The 17,824-nt window shown below is 51.6% G+C and overlaps 1 protein-coding gene across 2 annotated transcripts in view; it reads left to right on the plus strand.

Moving 5' to 3' along the window:
• Positions 1-17,824, plus strand: part of LOC115081805 (short transient receptor potential channel 3) — a 67,624-nt gene that overhangs the window by 34,265 nt on the left and 15,535 nt on the right. Inside the window, exons 3-8 of one of the 2 annotated variants that reach the window (XM_029586177.1) lie at positions 7,739-7,924; positions 9,019-9,183; positions 12,484-12,700; positions 13,819-14,052; positions 15,366-15,630; positions 16,914-17,109. In XM_029586177.1, the coding sequence (XP_029442037.1) occupies positions 7,739-7,924; positions 9,019-9,183; positions 12,484-12,700; positions 13,819-14,052; positions 15,366-15,630; positions 16,914-17,109 (1,263 nt within the window). The remainder of the gene's footprint in view (positions 1-7,738; positions 7,925-9,018; positions 9,184-12,483; positions 12,701-13,818; positions 14,053-15,365; positions 15,631-16,913; positions 17,110-17,824) is intronic. The other variant, XM_029586178.1, reaches the window with a different exon arrangement.

Genomic DNA, 17,824 nt, shown 5'->3' on the forward strand with positions numbered 1-17,824 from the left:
GAACCAAAACCTGGTCCCTCACTGTCTGAGGATGGGTCCGGAACTAATATAGATGATAGCTCCCCGGACCTATGCGTCTCCGAGATGGATTCTCCACAAGAGGGCACCTCAGGGGCTCCTACTCCGACTCCCCCTGGGATTAACATGGATCCAGGGGCCTTCTGGTTAGAATTTTTCCAAGGTTTGCAAGCCTTCGTTCAGATGCAATGAGCCCCGGCTGTGTCCCAGGCTCAACCCCTGCCGGAAGCACAAGATCCTCCCGACCCTGCTCGGATGCCTTGAGACCTGCCTCATCTAACCAAGAATTTCCCGGACAGGGACCCGGCCACCTCAGACGATGATGGTGGCTCCCTGGAAGAAGGAGAAATCCCTCCAGGCCTGGAACCATACCGAACCATGCTTCGCTTCTTCCACAGGGATGAATTACCAGCCCTTGTGTCCCAGACTCTGAAGACTCTGGGTATTCCAGGCACGGACCCTATGGCGGAACCAAAGAAGAAACCAATCCTGGTGTACCCAATGATGGAAGTCATCCAGGAACTGATTGACCTGGAGTGGGATGCCCCAGAGGCCAGCTTCAAAGGGGATCGGACCTTAGAAGCCCTATACCCTCTGGAACCAGCGACCAAGGAACGCCTGCGCTTACTGATAGTGGACACCATGGTCTGTGCCATCTCAAAGCAAACAACCATTCCCATTGAGGGAGAGGCTGCATTGAAGGATACTCAGGATAGACGTTTGGAATCCATTCTTAAGCAGCCCTTCGATGCAACAGCAATGACACTGCAGACTGCTTCCTGCTGTGCACTGGTCGCACGTTCCTGCTTATTCTTCTCGAGAGAGGCAAATAACTCCAGAACGTATACCGTTGAGACGATGGAACCTGCAGCAGCCTTCCTGACGGACGCAAGCTCAGATCTGGTACGTTCCTCAGCCAGAGGAGTAGCCTTGGTAGTGGCAGCCAGAAGACAACTATGGCTGCAGAATTGGTCTGCTGACGTGACCTCTAAAGCGAATCTCACAAGAATGACTTTTAAAGGATCTCTCTTATTCGGAAGCGAATTGGAGAAGTTAGCCAGCAAATGGGGCGAATCCCAGTGCCTCGGCTACCGGAAGACAGGAGTAAAAGATCTCAGCACCCTTCCCCCAGAAGAACCAAGGGCAGAAACTCACAACACTTTAAACCCTACAGGAACTCACAGTTCCAGGCACCTCGTCCCTCCGGAAGGTCCCAGCCCTTTTGGAACACACAGACCAAGAGAGGAACAGGCCCGAGGGCAAGCACCAGCCATGCTCCCCAATGAGAATGGGCCAACCCATCCACAGGAAGAGGAAATAGGGGGTCGACTTGCCCTCTTCTACCAAAGATGGGTCGCGATCACGGACAAATTTATTTATTTTTTATTTATTTTATTTAATTTTATATACCGGCAACCGTTTGCACATCGTGCCGGTTTACAGAAAACTTAAAACAAGGATATATATAGGCAAAGCCTTTACAAGGAACATTGTGTAACCTAGAACATAGTAACAGATCAATAACTAAATAAATAGGGGAGGGAGGGGAGGGGGTGGTCGAGACAAAATGGGGGGGCAGGGGGGGGGTGAAGACGGAAACGTGAGGAGAAAATATGTACAGGGAAACAATGAACATCATTTGAGAAGGTTACTCTCTGGAGTTCCGTAGCATTCCTCGAGATAAATTTATGATGTCACCCTGCCACTCCCACACCAAAAGACTGGCAGTGGAAGCCACTCTAACAAGACTACTCAACCTGAAGGCAATAACTCTGGTTCCTATGCCCCAACAAAATATGGGGCGCCATTCCATCTATTTTATCGTTCCCAAGAAGGAAGGATCATTCCGACCCATTTTGGATCTCAAGAACGTCAACCGTCATCTGCAGATACTACATTTCCTCATGGAGACTATTCACTTCATAATAATGGCAGTATAACCAGGAGAGTTTCTAACCTCCCTGGACCTATCTGAAGCTTACCTTCACATTCCAGTCCATCAAGATCACCAGCACTTTCTACGCTTTGCGATACTGGGTCACCATTACCAGTTCCGAGCGCTAACTTTCGGCCTAGCAAACGCCCCCAGAACATTCACCAAAATTATGATGGTCGTGGCAGCAACACTGAGGAAGGACGGGATTTTGGTACACCCTTACCTGGACGACTGGCTGATCAGGGCAAAGTCTTTGGAAGAGAGCCAGCAGGTGACCAGCAGAGTCAAGAACCTACTGTAGGAACTCAGTTGGGTCGTGAACATGGGCAAGAGCCTGCAGCCCTCTCAATCTCTAGAGTACCTGGGGGCCTGTTTCGACACCAAACAGAACAAAGTCGTCCTCCCTCCCCCGAGGAGAAGGAAAGTGATAGAACAATTACGACGATTGATAACCAATACACGCCCCAAGGTATGGGACTTTCTTCAAGTCCTCTGCCTCATGGCATCAACCCTGGTGGTCGTCCCATGGGCAAGGGCCCACATGTGACCACTCCAGCGCTCCTTACTGTCATGTTGGAACCCACTGTCCCAGGACTACTCAATCCGCCTCCAACTACCAGCAGAGGTAGGTTCTCAGCTTCAGTGGTGGCTACAAGAAGACCACCTAACCAGAGGAGTAAACCTATCCCTACCGAACTGGATCTTGCTCACCACAGATGTGAGCCTGCGAGGGTGGGGAGCCCACTGTCAGGAAGAGGCAGGATGGAACATAAACCGCCTGAAGCTCGAGAAGTCAGACTAGCCTGCCTGCGATTCAGCCACATACTCCGAGGTAAAGCAATTCGAGTAATGTCGTACAACTCACAATGGTTGCTTACATCAACTGCCAGGGAGGAAACAGGAGCCAGCAAGTGTCTCTGGAGATAGACCCTCTCATGGCATGGGCGGAGATAAACCTACAAGGGATCTCCGCCTCCCACATCGCAGGAAAAGACAATGTCTCAGCAGACTTCCTCAGCAGAGAGAGCCTGGACCCGGGGGAATGGACACTGTCGACCACAGCCTTCCAACTGATAGTAAATCACTGGGGCCTCCCAGCCATGGATCTACTGGCCACCCATCTCAGTGCCCAAGTCCCCAGGTTCTTCAGCTGCAGATGAGAGCCACTCTCCCAAGGGATTGATGTTCTCGTCCAGACTTGGCCAGAGGAAAACTTACCGTACGCCCTCCACCCATGGCCAGTACTGGGCAGGGTCATCCGCAGGATAGAACATCACAGGGGACTAGTTCTACTAGTGGCCCCAAATTGGCCAAGACGACCATGGTACGCAGACATGCAAAGACTCCTTGTGGGGAGCCCTCTGTGCCTAGCTCTACACAGGGACCTTCTCCGGCAGGGCCCGATTCTTCACGAAGATCCGTCTCGATTCTCTCTTATGGTCTGGCCCTTGAGAGGACTCGCCTGAAGAAGGGCAGTTACTCGAAGGCCGTGATTGACACCCTGCTCCGCGCGCGCAAGTTCTCAACATCTCTGTCATACATACGGATCTGGAGACTATTTGAAGCCCGATACGAGGACTGCGGGATACTCCTGCAGACAGCCAAAATTCCCATGATTCTGGAGTTCCTACAGGATGGTATGAAGAAGGGGTTGTCAGTGAGAGCCGAAGTGGACGGTATCAGACTATCAGCTCATCCGGATTTGACCCGTTTCCTAAAAGGGGTTAAACAACTCCGGCCACCCCTAAAGTGGCCGGTGCCCCTATGGAATCTCAAGCTGGTATTAGACTTCCTAGCAGGGGCTTCCTTCAGACCAACACGCAGTCTGTCACTACGCCTCTTAACATTGAAGACGGTATTCCTGGTGGCAATATGTTCAGCTCATCGCATCTCTGAACTACAGGCACTATCCTGGCGGGAACCGTTCCTTAGGTTCACTCCTGGAACCATACAGCTGCACACCGTCCCCTCCTTCCTACCGAAAGTGGTTTCCGAGTTTCATTTGAACCAGGCCATCTCCCTACCATCTCCGGAGGAACAGAAGGACTCGGAAGACTCACGCCTTCTTAGACATCTAAATGTCGGCAGACTCCTGGTGCGATACCTGAAAAGGTCGGAACTGGTGCACAAAATGGATCGCTTGTTTGTTCTTCACAGCGGGAAGAAACAAGGAGAAGCGGACTCGTGGGCGACCATAGCCTGCTGGATCTAGGAAGTAATCAAGGCAGCCTACATAGAGGCAAGAAAGCCCTTTACACTGCAGGTTAAGGCTCATTCTACGAGGGCCCAGGCAGTCTCCTGGGCAGAAACCAAGCTGCTGTCGCCCGTCGAGATCTGTCGGGCAGCAACATGGTCCTCCCTACACACCTGCCCTAGAAGATGTAGCCTTCACAAGGGCATTATTAAGTGGGCCACGGGCAGTCTCCCGCCCTGTCCGGGAGTAGCTTTTGTACATCCCATTGGTCCTGAGTCCATCTGGCTACACGCTAGGAAATGGCGAAATTACTTACCTGATAATTTCGTTTTCCTTAGTGTAGCAGATGGACTCAGTGTCCCGCCCATGGCTGCCCCACAGAAGGAGGACCTCGGAAGTGAACCTCAAGACTAAGCAAATATGGGTAAGCCTTTGCCTACCCCTAGTTCAAGACACCCACAGCTTGTCCGGTGTTGGCGTTAATTGATTGAGTGCACTGGTGGTCTCCAGTTTAAAATCAGTTGAACCAGTTCAATCAAGTTTAATCAAGTTATATATCCACAATGGCTTTTTGAAGAGAATACTGAAGAGCTGAGGTTTCTGCAGGGGTGTATCTAGAGTGACGTCAGGTTTGAAATCTGACTCCATCTCCCATCTGCTAGCAGAAGAACACATAACCCATTAGTCCTGAGTCCATCTGTCTACACTAAGGAAAACAAATTATCAGGTAAGTAATTTCTTCAGTTTGAACCCTGGGCCATAGCCAGCTGCTCTAAGCACTAGGCTACTCCTCCACTTTCAGATGAAGGCTGCCACTCTCTGTCTCATATGCATGCCTATGCTCTCACACACTCCCTCTCTCTCACATACACAGGCTCTCTTTCCCTCACAGATACTCTCGCATGCTCTCTCTTATACACACACAGACATACACACATGTAAACAGGTTCTCCACACAGACACACACAGACTCACACAGAACACATGCACACAGGCTCTCACACAGAAAATAAGACATGCCATACTGGGTCAGACCAAGAGTCCATCAAGCCCAGCATCCTGTCTCCAGCAGTGGCCAATCCAAGTCACAGGTACCTGGCAAGTACTCAAACATTAAATAGATCCCAAGCTACTAATGCTGGCAACAAGCAGTGGCTATTCCTTATTGATTAATAGCAGTACACAGGCTCTCGCACAGACAAACATGCATACAGGCTCTCACACACACACACGCATACAGACTCTTACGCAGACACATACATAGGCTCTCACACACATAATGCATACAGGCCTTCACACAGACACACGCAAGCTTTCACTTGCACACACCCAGGCTCTCACACACACACAGCCATACAGACTCACACAACCACTCACACATGTGCACACACACACACACACACACACACGGCCTTCTCCTGACTTTGGGCCATGGTGGGATGAGCTCTACCACAGCCCTCCTCTTGACTTTGGGTCATGGTGATATGGCCTCCACCACAGCTTGCCAGCCTTCCTGTTCTGGGGGTGAGGAAAGCAGAAGCTATGCATGCCCACGCACAACTTTCCCCACGGGTGTACATGGCTTCTGCTACCCTGTCCCCGCAGATAAAAGGCCTCTTCATGTTTTTGACCATCAGTGGGTTGAACTCTGCTGGCAGCCCTCAGCCTCTCTTCCTCTTTGGCCGCCAGCAGGTTGGATTCCGCCAGCGGCCTCGTGGCATCTCCTGCTGCCGCTGTCCCTTCAAGGCAAAGCTGCTGTGCCTCCCCTGAAGCCAGTGCCCGGGGGCATCCCCCCCCCTAGCTACACCACTGGGGATGAGTTGTCCTGGAGTCAATTCTGGTGTTTGTGAGTAAATGAAATTTTGAAAGAAACTGTGGGAGCATTAAAGAGAAATTTTGAATGTTCCTGAGTATGCAGAATATCTAGAGAGTGGAGAAGAGGAAATCTGAGATGTAGAAGTTGTCCTGGGAGAGTGTAGACTGTGATTTTTTTGTGCTTTGAACTGTTTTCTGGTTTTTTTTTCCTGCTGTGCTGGACTGAGAACTCTAATTCCTTATCTTTCTACTAGACCGATCATTATGTATGGGACTTACTCTACGGAAGACAAAGACAGAGGACACACATCTTTAATGATCTCACCCAAGGGTATAAAAGGGAAGTGGTCCTGGTTCAATACCAGTAGTCTCTGTCTCCAGCAATTGCGGACACATGAAGAGGACTTAGCTCCCAGAGCCAAAGTGTGGCCCGCATAGTTGAGTCTTTGTTGCTCCTGGGTCAAGAACTGCTAGGGGTTGATTTTTCCCAGTGGGAGCACCTTCCAAGGCCCTGCCCTGGTCGGCTCCCAGAACCCTTATGAGTCTGTGGAGCCTCCAGAGAACAATCATTATCCCAGTACCTTGAGGAGTCGGTGGAACCTCCAGAGCATGATGGCTATTCCAGTACCTGTAGGGTTCCAGTAGCCTTAGCAGTCTTGATTGACCGTAGCTGCAATCTGGTGAGGATGCCCTCAAGGGCTGTGGCTTCAGGGGAAACCCACAAAAAATGGGTCTTGGCACCTATTCAATACATTGTATGGTTAAAAAAAAGAGACCGAGAAAGATAGTCCCTTACTCCCAGTATTGGACCAAAAGAGAACCAGCAGATACTCACATGGGCCCCATTTCTTGATGGAGAAACTCCGGTCAATGATAGCTTTGGTGAAGCCAGGAGAGTACCTTGCATCTTCTGACTTAGCGGAAGCTCACTCCCATATTCCCATCTGGGTGAACCTAGTTAGGTTCTTTGAATCAGGTTAGCATGCCCAGTTTCAAGAGTGATTTTCACCCTAGCGGCAGCCCCTCAACCAAGGTCATGGTAGCAGCAGCCCCACATATGCAGGGCATTATGACGCACCCGATCTAGACATCCAGCTATGTTCAGCAGCAGGCACTTAGATGGATGTTACTTATCCGGCCAAAACTTAGCCGGATTAATTGGGGACAGGCAATGGGCTTAATGATGTTATCTGGCTAAGTAACAATATTCAGCCTTAGCCAGATAAGTTATCCATCAAAGACAGACCTGCTCAATATTTATTTATTTTTAAACTTTTATAGACCGTCGTATAAGTATGGACCATCGCAACGGTTTACAATAAGGCACCCAATGGCACCCAATAACAGGTCTTAACTTAGATGGATAAGACTTATCCGGCTAAGTAGTGATTTATCTGCGGATATTCAGTTGCATAGTCCTGTAGATTATCCAATCCTCTTCTAAGGCAGTTATAAATTACAACATGAACTGTCCTCACTCATCATCTTTTTTGAAATGTATTGTAGAGACACGAGGACGACGTACTTTGAACAGCTGCAATAATTGTGTACAAGAAACCTTTCCAAATCCTTCTTTAAATTAGTCTTTTGGAAGCTGGGAAGAAGCGGTAAAGCACGGTATTCTTAGAAAGGAGCAGATGCTGACTGCAGGGAGTTCAAGGTCACTCCCAAACGTCCTTGAGCATACTTACTCAGGGAGAGAAGTGACACAGCTGGGTCCTCTTTCTGGCTGGTAAACAGATTCGCTCAGGGCTTTCTTCTTCTTCTCCCTGCAGAATGACTATCGGAAGTTATCCATGCAGTGCAAGGATTTTGTGGTGGGGGTCCTTGACCTCTGCCGGGACTCAGAGGAGGTGGAGGCCATCCTGAACGGGGATGTGAATGCTGAGCCTGTGGAGGCACAGAGGCACAGATCGTCGCTCAGCCGTGTCAGACTGGCCATTAAATACGAAGTGAAAAAGGTAACCCCGTGTGCCAGAGAATCCGCTGTATCCTTCCACCTTCAGAGCTGAGGGTAAAAACACAATGGTCAGAATAGCACAAGGCATGCCGGGAGGGACTGTATATATGCGTGAGGTGTGCCCTCGGTGAGCAACGGGGCTGTAAACACTACCGACGTGAGGTGCAGCAGGCCCAGTCCGAGAATCGAACCCTGGGGCCTCCCCACGGCAGTCGGGTCGGGTCCGAAAAGACAGGAGAGAGACAGAGGCTGGAACAGCAGAACGATCATTTACTGGGGGGGGTCAGAAAATCCAAATAAAAATCAGTGGGCGCCCCGGATATGATTGGGGTGTGCTGCCCAGTGCGTTAGTGCGGTGACCTTTAGGGCCTTCGAACTTTTACCAGGGTGGCCAGCGTCCGTGGTGGAAGGGCAGCGGCACGGAGCCGGGAATTCCCGCCTCGCTCCCGGGCCTCAGCCCCTCCGGCATTGCCCCCCCCCCCCCAAGGAAGGCAGCAAAGCAATAAGCAGAGCCCAGGCTTCCTGTGGTAGCTGAAGACAGGCCAGGTCAGGAAGAAAATGGCCACAGCAAGGCCACGAGGCGAGGTGCCAGCGCAGGGAGACTTACAGGAGCTGCCCCCCCCCCCCGGGGAGGGTCTGTGGTCATTAGATAGCTGCCCTCGCCTGCGACGCTGAGCAAAGAATCCCCCGCAAGGGCAACTGTGAGAGAGAGAGAGAGAGAACAAGGTAAGCGTCAAATGGTCATTCTCAGAAAGTACGAGAAGCATCCTCTTGAGCAGGGGTGGGCAGTTCCGGTCCTCGAGGGCCACAAACCAGTCGGGTTTTCAGGATATCCCTAATGAATATGCATGAGAGAGATTTGCATGCACTCTGCCTCAGTTGTATGCAAATGTAGGTCATGCATATTCATTAGGATATCCTAAAACCTCGACAGGTTTGTGGCCCTCGAGGACCGGAACTGCCCACCCCTGCTCTCGAGGTACTCGTGGCTTAACAGGCACAGGAAGGGGCCCTCTCCCGGCTGCCTGAGGGCCTCCGAGATCCTGTGCGGCTGTTGTTCCCTGGCTACCCTGGCTTTTCTGCTTCTCCCTCTAGTTTGTCGCCCATCCCAACTGTCAACAGCAGCTGCTGACCATCTGGTACGAAAACCTGTCGGGACTGCGGGAGCAGGCCATCGCTGTCAAGTGCCTGGTGGTGCTGGTCGTGGCCCTGGGCCTGCCCCTCATTGCCGTCAGCTACTGGATGGCGCCGTGCAGCAGGGTAGGGGCCTGGCCGCTGGCCTCTCCGTCGGCCTGGATGTGTCTGTGTGTCTGGGTGTGTGTGTGTCTGGATGTGTGTGTGTCTGGGTGTGTGTGTGTCTGTGTGTGTGTGTGTCTGGGTGCTTGTCTTGCCCGTTTGCAGCCGCCGGCTTTCCCGAATTGTGCTTGGGCTGTTCGGATTTCCGCCGGGCCCCCTGGCCACCGCCCGGCTGCCAGTGACCGGGTTCCTCCAGGCTGGCGGAACCGAAGGCACGAGCGGCTCAGAGCTCGGGTGGCCGGACGAGGCCCCACCCCTGGTTTTTACTCCCGTTGGAACCCAAGTCCAGCAGGGCGATGGCCGTAAAACCTGGGACTGGCTCGGCGGGGCCGAACGCTGACCCCCCCCTGTTACCTGGTACTTCAGCTGAAGAGGTACCAGGGGGTGAGGGGGGGGGGACGACTTTAGGACAGGGAGCCTCGTTTAGAAGCCTAGGAGGGCGGGATTAGCAGGGGCTGGGGGGGGGGGGGGGGGGAGAGGGAGGATAAAAGCGAGGCCCAAGGATTTTCATTACCCGGGCTCCTACCTCAGGTGCCTGAATCTCTGCAAATGAATTGCAGGTTTGCACTGAGGGACCTGGCGTAGCAGTGGAGGTGGAAAAGCCGAGCCAGACGTCCAAACAGGAGCACAGGAAGGGTCTGGCATAGACTTACATCGTCCAAAGACTATTTTTGCTGTTCCTGTGTTAGATTGCATTGCATCCCTAAAATCACAAGCCATTCCCTTAGATTTAGGAACCTACAGGTAGGGAGCATTGCAGGGCCCTGAATTTCGGCGTGCAAAACCCTGCCAGCTACGGGAAGCACTGCCAGATTTTCTTTTTTTTTTTCTCTCTAATTAACTTTGCTGCTTCTCCGCTCTCGGATCTTTTAAAGCATAACAAAAAGATTCTGGGCCTCGAGCCTTAGTCCATGAGATTTAGAGACCCAGAGGCGAGGAGAGGCAGGGGAAGCTGGCAAAAGGATAATCAGATACCTCAAAGGTATTAATTAATACGGCACAGGAAGGAAAGCTTTTCCCGAGGAAAGGAATTGAGAACCCGCGACGTGAGGCTGCAAGGGGGCAGACTCGGGAGTAACATCGGGAAATGTTCCCTCTCTGAAAGGCCGGTGGATGCCAGGGAAGGTGGGGGAGGCCAAAAACAGCAAGAAGGCCTGGGGCAGGCACAGAGGGGGCCCCCCTAGTGGCAGAGAAGCGAAGGGGAAAAGCCAGCGATCAGCAGGGGTCTGTGGCATGGTACCAGGAAGTCAGCTGGGAGGACTAGATAGATGGGCCTTGCTGTGTGTGCTGCCATGGTCTGCATCTCTGGATCTTGCCTTTAGGATAAAACAAATAGGATGACTGCCCGATAAAAAAAAATGTCAGATGAGAGCAAGTATTCGTGACTTTTTCCAATCTGCAGTCAACCAAACCCCCCCCCAAAAAAAAGAGGTCAGTAACTGTCCCAGCTAAACCAAAACTCAGGGCTACCCAAGCAGCCTCGACCACCAGAACAGCCTGAGCTACCCGCGTACTGCCCGTAACGCCAGCCCCACCCGCCAGCAACGCAAGCTCTTTAAACCCGGGCAATGGCTGAATCCCCCCAGTATCCGAAGGCTTTACACGCTAACTGCAGCTCGTTTACGCTGGAACGTTACACTTATTTTGCTCACATAACAGCTGTAAAAGGGACCTGTGTGGTAGGCGTTCGCCTTCAGCTAGCGGAGGCTGTGAGGCGGGGTGCTGCAGTGGCTGTGGCTGTGAGGCGGAGGCTGCAGTGGCTGTGAGGAGGGTGCTGCAGTGGCTGAGGCTGTGAGGCGGAGGCTGCAGTGGCTGTGGCTGTGAGGAGGGTGCTGCTGTGGCTGTGAGGCGGAGGCTGCTGTGGCTGTGAGGCGGAGGCTGCAGTGGCTGTGAGGTGGGGTGCTGCAGTGGCTGTGGCTGTGAGGCGGAGGCTGCAGTTTCTGTGGCTGTGAGGCGGGGTGCTGCAGTGGCTGTGGCTGTGAGGCGGAGGCTGCAGTGGCTGTGAGGCGGGGTTCTGCAGTGGCTGTGGCTCTGAGGTGGTGGCTGCTGTGGCTTTGAGGCGGGGTGCTGCTGTGGCTGTGAGGCGGAGGCTGCAGTGGCTGTGGCTGTGAGGCGGGGTGCTGCAGTGGCTGTGAGGCGGAGGCTGCAGTGGCTGTGGCTGTGAGGCGGGGTGCTGCAGTGGCTGTGAGGCGGAGGCTGCAGTGGCTGTGAGGCGGGGTGCTGCAGTGGCTGTGGCTGTGAGGCGGAGGCTGCAGTGGCTGTGAGGCGGGGTGCTGCAGTGGCTGTGGCTGTGAGGCGGAGGCTGCTGTGGCTTTGAGGCGGGGTGCTGCTGTGGCTGTGAGGCGGAGGCTGCAGTGGCTGTGGCTGTGAGGCGGGGTGCTGCAGTGGCTGTGAGGCGGGGTGCTGCAGTGGCTGTGAGGCGGAGGCTGCAGTGGCTGTGGCTGTGAGGCGGGGTGCTGCAGTGGCTGTGAGGCGGAGGCTGCAGTGGCTGTGAGGCGGAGGCTGCAGTGGCTGTGAGGCGGGGTGCTGCAGTGGCTGTGGCTGTGAGGCGGGGTGCTGCAGTGGCTGTGGCTCTGAGGTGGTGGCTGCTGTGGCTGTGAGGCGGGGTGCTGCTGTGGCTGTGAGGCGGAGGCTGCAGTGGCTGTGAGGCGGGGTGCTGCAGTGGCTGTGGCTGTGAGGCGGGGTGCTGCAGTGGCTGTGAGGCGGGGTGCTGCAGTGGCTGTGGCTGTGAGGCGGGGTGCTGCAGTGGCTGTGAGGCGGGGTGCTGCAGTGGCTGTGAGGTGGAGGCTGCAGTGGCTGTGAGGCGGGGTGCTGCAGTGGCTGTGAGGCGGGGTGCTGCAGTGGCTGTGAGGCGGAGGCTGCAGTGGCTGTGAGGCGGGGTGCTGCAGTGGCTGTGGCTGTGAGGCGGAGGCTGCAGTGGCTGAGGGACACAGCGCGCGGCGCCTGAGGAGGATCCCCTGCTTTGTAGACGGCTGCAGAAAGGGATGATCCAGGAAGCGCGGTGGTGCAGGGAAGGCAAACTAATTCCAGTGTTAATTCCCCTCCACGTCTGTCAGCCAAGGACCTCAGGGCCAATGTGCCCTCAGATTTTTTTTGTGGGCAGGGTAATGTACAATAAATGCATGGGCCGTGTTCTTTAGTTTCCTCTTCTTGTGCGTGCTGGGTTTTCCTGTGCGCGCTTGTTTCACAACCCGTGTGTGTGTGTGTGAGCATGGTACTGGGGCATGCACCACTGCTAAAGTGCCTGTCATTGGCTCCTTGCAGCTCGGGAAGATTCTGCGCAGCCCCTTCATGAAGTTTGTGGCGCACGCTGCCTCCTTCATCATATTCCTGTGCCTGCTGGTGTTCAACGCCTCGGACAGGTTCGAAGGCATCAAAACACTGCCCAACATCACGGTGACAGAGTACCCCAAGCAGATCTTCCGGGTGACCACCACCCGCTTCACCTGGACGGAGATGCTGATCATGGTGTGGGTTGTAGGTAGGTGCTCTCCTCTCCTTCCCATCCCTCAGGAAACCTGTAGGGGGATCTCCGAGGAAGGAAAGAATACATTCTCCCCCGGCAATAGGAGCTGTCACTGCAAGCTACAGCAAACATCCCGAATGCAAGTGTTGTATACTGCATAACGGAGCAAAACACGGTTGCATCGCACTTGTGAGACGAGTGTGACCGTCAATCCACAGTCCAGGGTGCTTTCATTTTTTTGATTACTGGCAGTGCAGAACCCTTCAATGTTATCTCTGGAACTAGAGATGAGAAATATCTTTTCCCTCTAAAATTGTGGGGTGGAGGAATAGGGGTGAAAAGGGGAGCAGGGCTACCCATTCGTTTATTCTCCCATTCGTTCATGTCTGTTGGCAGATAGCTCTAAATATCAGGCCCTACCTACTGGAATGTTCTTCATAATGACTAATGGGAGTCTTAAAGAGAGCCAGTGGCAGAGCTGGGATTAGAGCTCAGGCACAGGGAGATAGAGTGGCTTGCTTAGGGTCACACAGAGAGCCAGTGACAGAGCTGGGATTGGCACTGAGTCACACAGAGTTAGCGTGACTTGCCCAAAGTCTCATAGAGTCATGGCAGAGCTGGGATTAGAGTTGAGGCACAGGAAGTTAGCATGAATTGCCCAAGGTTACGCAGAGAGTCAATGGCAGATCTGGGATTAGAACTCAGGGACAGGGAGATGCAGTTATTTTCACAGGGTCACAGAGTGAGTCAGTGACAGAGCTGGAATTAGAATTGATGCACAAGGAGATAAAGGGACTAATGGGAGCCCACAAAGAGCCGGTGGCAGAGCTGGGATTAGAACTCAGGCACAGGGTGCTAAAGTGGTTTGCCCAGAGTCACACAGAGAGTCAGTGACAGAACTGGGATTAGAACTCAGGCACAGGGAGATAAAGTGGCTTGCCCAGAGTCACACAGAGTCAGTGACAGAACTGGGATTTGAACTCAGGCACTGGGAGTTAAAGGGATTAACGGGAGTCCCTCAGAGAGTCACTGGTAAAAGTGTCTCCCGACTTTTAGTCCAATATTGTAAGCAGGGGCCGTCCCTTCTCCCAGGAACAATAACAATAATAAGAATGTGCTTTATCTGGTTGCAGGAATGATGTGGTCAGAGTGTAAAGAGCTTTGGCTGGAGGGTCCCAGGGAGTATATCCTGCAGTTGTGGAACGTCCTGGATTTTGGGATGCTGTCCATTTTCATTGCCGCCTTCACGGCTAGGCTGCTTGCCTTTATGCAGGCCATGAAGGCACAGCAGTATGTGGACGAATATATTCCGGATCGGGACCTCACCATGGTGGCGCTGCCACCAGAAGTGGAGTATTTTACTTACGGTAAGACGCACCGCCCATGCACCCAGTGCCATCCGCCCTCTCCAGGTCATTGGGCAGGGGCCAGAAAAACCGCAGGCGCATGGGGGATCTGTATTCTTAAAGCCGGTGTGTGAGGAATCTCTCAAAAGCTTTGCTCCAGATCAGAAGCAGATATCTCACATCTACCAGCCTATTACATATGCTCCTTAATAAGAGTGCAATGGCCGCAGAGGTCTCCACCGTCCTGCTGGGCCAGGAGCGTAGCTGGGAATGTGTTTGGAGGATTAACACGCCCCATGGGCAGGGTCTGAATTTGATAAAACTCTGGGGAGGTCTGAGTAAGGAACGGCCGGGGCTGTAGCCTGCCGTCTTGGGAGCCCATCTCTCCGTAGAGATGAGGGTGGAGAGAAAGAGCTAATTCCTGCCCAGGGAAGGTGGCTGGAGCCCCGAGGACAGGGTTGGGCCATGGCCACATCTTACTGAAGGTGAAGGATTCCTCATCCATTCCTGAGGACATTTTTGGACAGGTGAGGTCCTGAGGGGATTGTCCTCAGTTGGGGGGGGGGGTTCATGGAGAAGGGAAGCTACCCAACCACGGAAAGGTCCTGTGAGAGTTTCTGTCTGACACAGGAGTTCGTAAGAAGCTGCCACAATGAAGGAGGGTCCTGGGGAAGGCCCAGGGAAGGGAAGGGTCCCTGCTCGAGAGAAGGTTAATGCCACCGTCATGGAATAACACGTCGGGCGCCCGTTTCGGTTTTCTCCCTTCCTGAAGAATTATGTCGTTCCCCTTTTTAGTAAGAGTGGTGCATTGTCCTGCCCTCTCCTCTCACTTGACTGCGTACGTTCGGTTTCTACCCCACTCTGAACGTAGGAAGGGCGGGTAACAAACAAACAACTCCCTCTGGGTGTTCGCATTGACTGGATAGATTTGAAGACAAAATTCCAAGTTCCCTTGGGGGTTAATTACGGCCACCTCCTATTGAAAGGAAGCCCCTGAAAACAGCAGCCCGGAACCAGATTTTGGACCTAAGGCCAACTCTCTAGCATGCAGGGTTTCTGAGCCCATCCGTTCGTCTGCCAGGGAGGAGTGTGTGGGACAGACAGCTGCCGCTCTTACGGAGTTCTTCCCGGGCTTTGCTTTCCTTAAATGATTTGGAGAAAAATATTCCAGAGGACGAGTCTGATTGCTGCTTGTTTAATCTTTCAGACCAGGAAAAATAAACTGCAGCAGTCTGATGATTATTTCTGGATAGAGAGAGCGGTACGGTGCGTGCATGCAGCCATGATATCTCTGGGCTGGGCTCAGCCCTCATTTCTTGCTTCTTGTTTCTCAGCCAGGGATAAGTGGCTCCCGTCCGACCCCCAGATCATCTCGGAGGGGCTGTACGCAGTTGCCGTGGTGCTAAGCTTCTCCCGCATCGCCTACATCCTTCCCGCCAACGAGAGCTTTGGGCCCCTGCAGATCTCTCTGGGAAGGACGGTGAAAGACATCTTCAAGTTCATGGTTCTTTTCATCATGGTGTTCCTGGCCTTCATGATCGGGATGTTCATCCTGTACTCCTACTACTTAGGGGCAAAAGTCAACTCTGCCTTCACTACGTGAGTATACACACTGCTGGCTTCCAAAGAAAGAGACCAGCATCAGCATGAATGTGACGTCACAGAACGCGTATGATGTACCCGAGGTCACACGGTGAGGTCATATCCCAGGACGTCTCTTGAGTCCATTGCTCTAACCAGCAGGCCATATTCCCTACCTTACAAGCAAAGGAAGGTTTAAGATGGGACAGAGAGGCTGTCAGCAGAAAGTTGGCATGACATCACATCAGTAATCTGATGTCCTTTCGTGGATTACAAACTGATTAAAAGACGGGACACAGAGAATAGGATTAAATGGTCAGTTTTCTCAGTGGATGGGAGTGGGCAGTGGAGTGCCTCAGGGATCTGTACTGGGACCCTTACTTTTCAATATATTTATAAATGATCTGGAAAGAAATACGACGAGTGAGATAATCAAATTTGCAGATGATACAAAATTATTCAGAGTAGTTAAATTACAAGCAGATTGTGATAAATTGCAGGAAGACCTTGTGAGGCTGGAAAATTGGGCATCAAAATGGCAGATGAAATGTAATGTGGATAAGTGCAAGGTGATGCATATAGGGAAAAATAACCCATGCTATAATTACACAATGTTAGATTCCATATTAGGAGCTACCACCCAGGAAAAAGATCTAGGTGTCATAGTGGATAACACATTGAAATCGTCGGCTCAGTGTGCTGCAGCAGTCAAAAAAGCAAACAGAATGTTAGGAATTATTAGGAATGGAATGGTGAATAAAACGGAAAATGTCATAATGCCTCTATATCGCTCCATGGTGAGACCGCCCCTTGAATACTGTGTACAATTCTGGTCGCCGCATCTCAAAAAAGATATAATTGCGATGGAGAAGGTACAGAGAAGGGCAACCTAAATGATAAAGGGGATGGAAAGGCTCCCCTATGAGGAAAGGGTAAAGAAGTTAGAGTTGTTAAGTTGGGAGAAGAAACGACTGAGGGGGGATAAAAATAAGAGCTAATTGGCTAAGTCATAAACCTGCCCTGGGGGCACCTCTGGCCTTGCCTCTTTCTGACCAGCTAAATATGTGTGCATAGGAGTTAACTGACCAGAAGGGGGATTTTTTTATTCCGTTAGGTTTATCCAGTTAATTTACGAAATTAGCCAAATAAACCTTCTGAAAATCCATTAATAAATTTGAAATATAATAAAATGGAATGAGACATGAAGAAAAACCTCTTTACCTGCGTTTTGCTTTTTTTCTGTGTGCCCATTCGTGTCCTCGGTAACACCTCTATCTTCTTTCTTTCCGAATCCCATTAAGTGTAGAAGAAAGCTTCAAGACTCTGTTTTGGTCCATCTTTGGCTTGTCTGAGGTGACCTCTGTTGTCCTGAAGTATGACCACAAGTTCATTGAGAACATCGGTTATATCCTATATGGCATCTACAACGTGACCATGGTTGTGGTTCTCCTCAACATGCTCATAGCCATGATAAACAGCTCGTACCAGGAGATCGAGGTAAGTGCTACTCTACCCAACCCAGGTCTTAGAAGGCTCCTCTGAGTGAGCCATGGAGGGTTTGATCCTCTGGCATCATTTCAGTAGGTGTTTGATTGTACAACCTGTGTTGAAACTGAACCCAAACAATGGCTTAACATACCTGTGTACTGTGAGCTTTTTGGTTTTCCATTTTTGCATAGTAACATAGTGAATGATGGCAGATAAAGACCCAAAAGGTCCATGTAGTCTGCCCAGTATATGTTTGGGCGTGTAACTTGTGCTCTCTACAGGTTACCCCCATGCAGAAATGTTACACCAAAGGTTACCAGAGGTAATTTTCAACAACCATGGTTGTTGAAAGTAGTCCAGAACAACCACCACAACCAAAGAGATTTGAAGAGTCAGAGTATTTGTTCAACCATGGAATTATTTTCACCTGACTAACTGAAAGCCTAAGGAGTCAATTAACTTTTTGGGCCTTTTTTTTTAATCTACTGGAAGGGTTTCCAAACGTTTGCACATGCCATATTCACTTTTTCTTATTTTCAGCCTATTGAAATCTCAAATAATTAGTAATTTTGCTTAACAAATTGCAGAAAGCTCTCATATTTAACTTTGCACCATGTAGAATTTATGTCAGTTTCTGTTCACGTCGAGATTCATTGAAACATAGAATATATGACCAGGGTGCCTAATCTTTTCCATACAACCGTATATACTTAGGTCTTTAAGT

This window comes from Rhinatrema bivittatum, unplaced genomic scaffold (assembly GCF_901001135.1).
Source record: "Rhinatrema bivittatum unplaced genomic scaffold, aRhiBiv1.1, whole genome shotgun sequence".
NCBI lineage: Eukaryota > Metazoa > Chordata > Amphibia > Gymnophiona > Rhinatrematidae > Rhinatrema > Rhinatrema bivittatum.